General features: G+C 34.6%; 1 protein-coding gene across 1 annotated transcript; it reads left to right on the top strand.

Annotated features, from left to right (window-relative positions):
- The first annotated feature begins 14 nt into the window (after positions 1 to 14).
- Positions 15 to 7,298, top strand: LOC119779625 (26S proteasome non-ATPase regulatory subunit 4). The gene is made up of 10 exons (XM_038279329.1): positions 15 to 133; positions 675 to 815; positions 1,878 to 1,992; positions 3,694 to 3,780; positions 3,888 to 3,956; positions 4,736 to 4,951; positions 5,218 to 5,326; positions 5,414 to 5,545; positions 5,619 to 5,671; positions 6,996 to 7,298. The coding sequence occupies exons 1-10, from the start codon at positions 108 to 110 to the stop codon at positions 7,164 to 7,166; spliced, it is 1,119 nt and encodes a 372-aa protein (XP_038135257.1). The 5' UTR covers positions 15 to 107; the 3' UTR covers positions 7,167 to 7,298.
- Positions 7,299 to 7,637: the final 339 nt, after the last annotated feature.

Here is a 7,637-nt window from a genome sequence, read left to right as displayed (position 1 = left end):
TAATAACGTCACATATCCAAACCAATCACGGCTTTTCTTACTCAGGAACTGTCCAATAGGATAGAGTATTTTTAAGCTGTGCCACAGAGCAACAAGAAGTTTCCAAAATGGTGCTCGAAAGTACTATGGTTTGGTAAGAACTCTAAAAATAAAATTCAAATAGTTTCTAAACATTCCTTGTTTATAATTAAATATGTTTAGTTATTGCTCGACTAATAAGAGTAAAAACAGAACGAATGTCGCTTCGGTTAAAGCCGATAAAAAATTTTTAATGAAGCTAAAGCAGCGCTGAGTGGCTGAGTCATGTTAGCTAGAGTTAGCTTACAATAACTGTAATTTTAATAAGTTATAAGCTCTTTCATATATCGTACCTAATTCTAGCTCTTTTTATTAAGCGTTTATGTTGTAATTATTACTATAAAGTGGATATTGTTGTTTAAATTGACACAATATCTGTGTTATCCACTGCTAAGTGATTCTAGCTAGTTGTACTTGGTTTTTATTTTTGCAACAGTGGTATTATTGGTTAAGAAAACTGATTTTCAGAGGGTTGGCAGGGGAAGGGAGTGAGTGTCAGGAAAGTAACCGTTTTGTCAGGTTCGGTTATATTTTATGTAAATTAACCAGCGTTTAAACTTGTGAGACCAACCTCATTTTAAGGTCTCTTCCTTCAGTGTGGACAACAGCGAGTACATGAGAAATGGAGACTTTCTGCCCACCAGACTGCAGGCTCAGCAGGATGCTGTCAACATTGTTTGTCACTCCAAAACACGCAGCAACCCAGAGAACAACGTTGGACTTATAACTATGGCAAAGTAAGCTTTTTCTACGTTGCACTAACTCTTAATTTCTCTGTTTTTTATTTATCCCGAATAGTAGAGTTTAGCTTATTTTATTTTTTTCTACTGTCCTTTAGATTCTATTTGTGTTTAATAGCTAATAATTGAGGTTAGATTTATTTATCTTTCAGAGTTGATAAGATAATTTTATCTGTGATATTTCTACATTATTATTGTGTAAACCAAAAACACAAACTTAGTTAAATGATAACCTACATCAACATGTATAATGAAACTAGCAGAACAAGATGATACATTCACGTGACACTGCAAAGAGCAATTTATTTTGTCACCAGAACAAACCTTAATGCACATGTTGTGAAATAAGTGAGAATTAATGCTTACTTCTCAATAACTATTCTTTGTCTCAAACAATTTTTAAGGGTTTTAGTTCAATATTTTTTTCACATAATGTTGAATATTGTTTTTAAGGTGAGTTGTCTTTCAACATTTCTCATCTGTAAGAAAAGACATGGATACATATCAGCCAAGGTTTATTCTACAGAGGAACTGGCACTGAGGCACTACAAACTATTTTTGGTCCCTAGTCCTGCTTAACATCAACTAATTAAGCGGTATTGTGATTTAGCACTACAATGGTTTAGAAGTTTTACTTCTGAAAATGTGCTGGATGCAGCTGTTATTAGACTCTGACTTGTTCATTTTTAACTTTACTTTTTATTCTTTTTCTTGTCTACTTCAAGCCTATAATTGAAGACATTTTAAAGGTCTGGATGAGTATATTTTAGAAAAAACTTAATCAGCACTTTATTCATTCTGTTCTAAAAATATTAGTAATAAATTCAAATATTTGTAAGATCTGTATGATATATGCATTTGTTTTACAATGACTGACAGGACAATTATCCCTGATCTATTTGGAAAATAATTCACATACTTTATTTATTATAAAAGAGGCTTTCTTCTTGCCATTTCACATTTGTGCATACTTACAACATTTTTTTTTTTTTTATGAATTTATATAATCTTCCTGGGTCTAAAGGATGGCTGATTGTTTGTGCTTCTTTTGTTATGCAGTAACTGTGAGGTCCTTACCACGCTGACACCAGACTCTGGCCGCATCCTGTCCAAGCTGCACGCTGTCCAACCCAAAGGAAAGATCTCATTCTGTACAGGCATCAGAGTGGCCCACGTAAGCTGATCAATGATTTGAACTGAGAAAAAATATCTGTGGGTGTAAAGAATATATGTTCTTAAAACAAAGAGCAGCATTTTATTCTGATTTGTGTGGCCATTTTACTTTTGTTTTCCCTTTTAAGTCAGAGTGTATACATTATACACAAACTATGGAAAAAATGTTAAGACTGATTAAAAAACAATTTGTTCACCTTCTGTCAACTGGAGTGACATCTTTTAGAATTACAATATTTGTAACTCATCTTTGCAACTAACATGTTTGATATGGCATTAAGAATTACTTAGAGTGATGTACATGGGAAAAAAAATAGAAATATATGGTTTTTAATTTATTAGAATCAAATGAGTAAGAAAATGATTAAAAACTAAATAAAAGAAAACTGTATTACAAGCTCAAACCAATGATGTTTGGATAGCACAATCAATGGCCACTGTACACAAATCGTTTTAATCTTGATTGGAAGAAACTTTAGCTTTCAGCACTTTTACAGTTTTCTGGGAGTTCATGTTTCTATGCATTTACCCAGTTTGAATAGCATTAAAGGTAAAGCTTTTTACCATTTTATATCTTAAACAGTGATAAAAATAGATCAAACGCAACAAAAAAACTGCAAACATTATGAATATGTATGCAGACATAACAGACAAACACTCCAGACCTAATGGAGCTCTTCTTGGTAAGTTCACCTCATTTTTCTTTTTATCATTTCTCTATTCCTCTGCAGCTTTTTTTTTATTTTCATCATAAATCATGCTGCATTGAGGCTTTATTTTTCTTAAGTCATATTTAATTATTCACGGGTTTCATTACTTTCAAATATAATTTTAATTCTAAACGGGCTCCGAAATAAAATAAAAAAATGTACAAATTGAGGAACTACACATTAAAGTTTTCTTCTTTTAGACATAATAAATGAGGACGTCTAAAATCAAAAATACAACCTTTTTTTTTTTTTAGACTTGGACTTTGAAAAACTTTGTTTTCATTTTGTACACACAGACTGGATACAAAACAACATTTCATTCAGTACAGCTCTAAAGACATTTCCGTTTCTAAAGTGCAGCAGTGATAAAATGTAAACATGGTGATCAAATGTACACATAAGTGATGAAATGTAAACATAAGTAAGATGGGTATATGATTTACAGTTTTTCCAACATTTTTTATTTTAATCTTTTATTAAGTACCATGATCATGTAATTACATTATTTTTTATAAATGCTTTTATTTCTCTAATATAACATGTTATTTGAAAACTCCTGCACAAAGTCGATGAAAAAAATCTCAAAAAGTCTTCTCTTAATACATGGAATATGACTCCCCATACAGGGGCGTATTCATGCTTGACCGATATTTACTATGTGAGAAATAATAACTCTACAAAGACGACTTTCTAGAATCTTGTTTTTAATATTGAGTTTTACATTTACTGAGGTACATCTATGCCACACTAATTGGTAGGAAGCTGTATTCTAGAGACTTTTTAAACAACTTTTGTGTTGAGGAGAGAAGTGGGGTTTGACCCTTTAAGTTTTTAACCCATTCATACTCAATTTTAGCAGTTGTGCTATTTTTGGTATTTAAGTTTGTATACTTCTGTATGATAGTACTTTTTTCTTCTATTGTTTTATATTTGCTCAAATAGATTGTCAGCAGTACTTGTTGAGCAGCCATGTATTTGTCTCTCTTATTCAGCTGGCTTTAAAACACAGACAAGGAAAAAACCACAAAATGAGGATTATTGCCTTTGTTGGGAGTCCCGTGGAAGACAACGAGAAAGATGTGAGTGTTTTTTGATGCTCGGCCAGATCTTTTCCCAGGGGTATTGCTGTTTCCACTGAATCCTGTGTTTTTTTTTTCCTTCTTCTCTGTTCCACCATGTCTTATAGCTTGTTAAGATGGCAAAGCGCTTGAAAAAGGAGAAAGTGAATGTGGATATCATCAACTTTGGTGAAGAGGTGATGAGTTTTTTTCATTATCACTTTTTGTTATGAAGGGGTAAGGTTCTTAGTTTCTGGGTTCCTACACATTACAAAATAGACCTTTCACATTTTATATTTGGTGGATAAGTGTAGAAAGATGTGTTTTTGTTTTTCTTAAACATTATGGATTTAGATAAATGTATGCCTTTATACTAAAGCAGATTTTACCCATCAGCAATTTGATGGTTGATTTACAGACTGATTTGGACCTTCACAGGACAATTTCATTTTAGATGTTGAACTTGGGCTGAATTGTTTTTTTTTTTTTTCTTTTTAAACTGGGTCTGATTTTAAAATTACCAAAGCACTAAAGCCCTTAGGCTGCAGAGATGCTTGAAATTCTCAGTAGAGGCAAGGTTTTGTGTTCTGAAATTGTACTTTATAGGATCTGTATCTATTGTGGGACACTCCAGTAATTAAGCACAAGTTCAAGAGTCATAGATAAGGAAACTAAGAGGATTTATTGTTGCTCAGATTGCAAAAAATCAAACAAACCCCCCCCCCCCCCCCCCCCCCCCCCCCCCCCCCCCCAAAAAAAAAAAAAAACAAAAACCTATGAGATGGCTCCATAACAGTTTGAAAACCAAATCCAATCCAAGCATTATTTTATTATTTGGGGAACATAGAGGTGTTAAGGCAAATGATTTGTTTTAACTGTTCAGAATGCTACAAAAGTACCACGATTAAATCGAATCGTTGAAAAAGTATGGGATTTCGCTTTTCTGACAATGTTATGCGTCCACCTACTTATTCAGGAGGCGAACACAGAGAAGCTGACTGCATTCATTAACACTTTAAATGGAAAGGAGGGAACAGGTTCCCACTTGGTCACAGTGCCTCCTGGACCCAGCCTGGCTGATGCCCTACTGTCCTCCCCTATCCTCGCCGGAGAGGGAGGCTCTATGATGGGGCTGGGCGCCAGCGACTTTGAGTTCGGAGTTGACCCCAGTGCTGATCCAGAGTTGGCCTTGGTAAGCAGTAACACATGCTATTTCATTTAGAGTGTATGCATGTAATAACTCATAAAGTATTATGAAGGAGTGCAATCTGTGAGGAACAAAATGCTACTGCTGTCATGTAGATTCCTCCATTGTTCTACTTATGTTTTCCTTAGACCTAAAGCCTTTTATTTATATATATATATATATATATATATATATATATATATATATATATATATATATATATATATATTAAAAATGATTCTTCATTGTGCTCTATTTGTGAATGGCTTTAGGCCCTACGCGTTTCAATGGAGGAACAACGACAGAGGCAGGAGGAGGAGGCCCGCAGAGCTGCTGCTGCTTCTGCTGCCGAGGCAGGCGTGCCCACACCCAGCGCAGATGGTAGCTTCCACATATTACCAATATTTGCTAAAACAGCCAACAAGTAGATTCTCAACAAAAATTTTTTATTTGTCATTGTTTTAACAGAGTCGGAGGAAGCCTTGTTGAAGATGTCTGTTTCTCAGCCTGAGAGCGGCACTGCAGTGATTCCTGATATCAGCAGCATGACGGAAGAGGAACAGATAGCCTATGCCATGCAGATGTCTTTAGCTGGAGGAGGTGGGGTTTATTCTTGTTTACAAATGAGTTCTTCACACACTATCGTGTTGAATAATTGTTTCCTTGCGAACAGAGTATAGTGAAATGGACACAGGAGCTGCTATGGACACTGCCGAATCAGCCAAGGTCAGTCTTTCACAGCCTCTATGTAGTTTGTTTTGGTAAAATAACTTGTATTTAGACTTTTCTACGATCGTGGTTACAAATTTGCAAGGAATCATCATCCTTATAAAAGGCAAAGACTTTTAGCTGCTGAGTTTTCCTTGTTATGAGTTTTTCCTGAGTCTGTTCTAGGAGGTTGATTTCCAAAGAATAGTAAATGTAGAAACACAGCATATGCCTAATAAATCTGTAGAAGTACTGAATTGGGGTCTGTTTTTTTGGATCCATATAATTGTTTAGAAAAATATAGAATGAAAAAATACTTTCCAAAGTTTTTACCTTGTATTCCTTGTATCTAAATTTATTTTTTTTATTTATCAATTTGTCCATCTTCCTTCTATATTTTATCTACCCACCAAGTAATCTGTTACTCTGTCCATTTTTCCAGTAATTGAAGCAATTCCTCCATCTGTCGATGCATGCATTACTAGCCCATTCATCATATTTCATCCGATATCATCTATTGTCACCCACCCAGCCATTAATAAACACTGTTTCATGTCCATCCTTTCATTCCTTAAATCAACTCTGCATACCTTTTAATCCAAATATCAGCTTATCACAATATGTAACTTGAGAAGATCAGGTCCATCATTGAATTGGTCATGTGACCTAGACGGCGTTTTTCAGCAGTCGGAGCTTCCCTTAAACAGAAGCACCAGTAAGCTATAAGTTAGGCAACAAATAGATATCATACTTACCGGTAGTTGATCAGACAGATCAAATCCTACTCTGTGGAGTAGCGTTTAATCTAGAGCAGTCAATGTTGCCTTGTCTTTACAAGTAAATCCCTGACTTCTCAATCTAAGGATAAAACATGAAGTGAGACCGTTTCATTTTCCAACAGTGCTGTGTTGCCAGTTGCTTTTGGGGGTGCCAAACCTAAAAAAGTCATAGGTCTAGCGCCCCTTGTGGCTTAAAGTTACAGTGTCACTTTAAATAATCTATCCATCCTTCTGCTCCATGCCTGTCCAGTTTTTGCATGTTCCATGTTTAAAACATGACTACTCTTAAAATACCCATAGTTATTACAAAACTATTGTGTGTATTTTTTTTGTCAAACTCAGTGCAGAATCCTTAATTTATTCAGCTGTTCTAGTCTGATTTATAGGGTTAAAAAGCAAAAAATCAGAAATAATAGAAAGTAATCCATGAATGAGTTGTTCTAGTGTCACTCAATGGGTAAATAAGGTATATCTGGAACTGATATTTTAAATCATTTTAAAATCAATAAGTACTGAAGCCTTTTAAATTAAGCCTATATGTACATTTTTTTTCATTTGAAAAGGAGGAGGATGACTATGATGTAATGCAAGACCCAGAGTTCCTTCAGAGTGTCTTGGAGAACCTGCCTGGGGTCGATCCCAACAATGAGGCCATCCGCAACGCAATGGGCTCCCTGGCATCCCAGACAGGAAACAAGCAAGATGGCAAAAAGGATGAAGAGAAGAAGAAATGAGACATCAAAACAAAAGAGAAACGAACAATTATAGGATTTCTTTACATACGTGATTGCTGATGCACCACTGTGCATGGCAGCACTTTGACATCTTAAGTACATAATAAATAAATAAAAGAATCACAATTAAGAGTCTGATTTGTCCGAAAGAATTCTCTAGATATACACATTTATAAAGTAAAAAAAATAGTAGGGTCAGTTATTCTAAAACACTTCAGCCTGCATTTTATTTTCATGGTATAAATTTGTTAAAAGAATAAATGAGCAGCTGTAGACAAAACAGTTATTCTCTTGCGATGTCTATTTATGTGTGGTTTTGATTTTTTTCTGTTTGTTTTGGGGTTTTATTTTTTGCAATAAAAGCCAGATGTAAACGTCATCTTTTTCCATACGTCCTTTCAAAGACTCATTCCTAGCACCAGAAATAAAAGAACAATAGATTAAATAAATCTCAGCAGACAATCTTTGTAG

Source organism: Cyprinodon tularosa, unplaced genomic scaffold, assembly GCF_016077235.1.
Source record: "Cyprinodon tularosa strain WSP-4 unplaced genomic scaffold, ASM1607723v1 ctg15, whole genome shotgun sequence".
Taxonomy (NCBI): Eukaryota; Metazoa; Chordata; class Actinopteri; order Cyprinodontiformes; family Cyprinodontidae; genus Cyprinodon; species Cyprinodon tularosa.
The sequence above is the reverse complement of the archived record's forward strand: the minus strand, read 5'-3'. Positions and strand labels throughout refer to the sequence as shown.

Excerpts from the sequence above, each read along its gene's own strand:
- LOC119779625 (XM_038279329.1), top strand. The coding sequence starts at position 108 with ATGGTGCTCGAAAGTACTATGGTTTG. Across the intron at positions 134-674 it reads CTCGAAAGTACTATGGTTTG|TGTGGACAACAGCGAGTACA; the intron begins GTAAGAACTCTA and ends CTCTTCCTTCAG. Across the intron at positions 5,546-5,618 it reads GATGTCTTTAGCTGGAGGAG|AGTATAGTGAAATGGACACA; the intron begins GTGGGGTTTATT and ends CCTTGCGAACAG.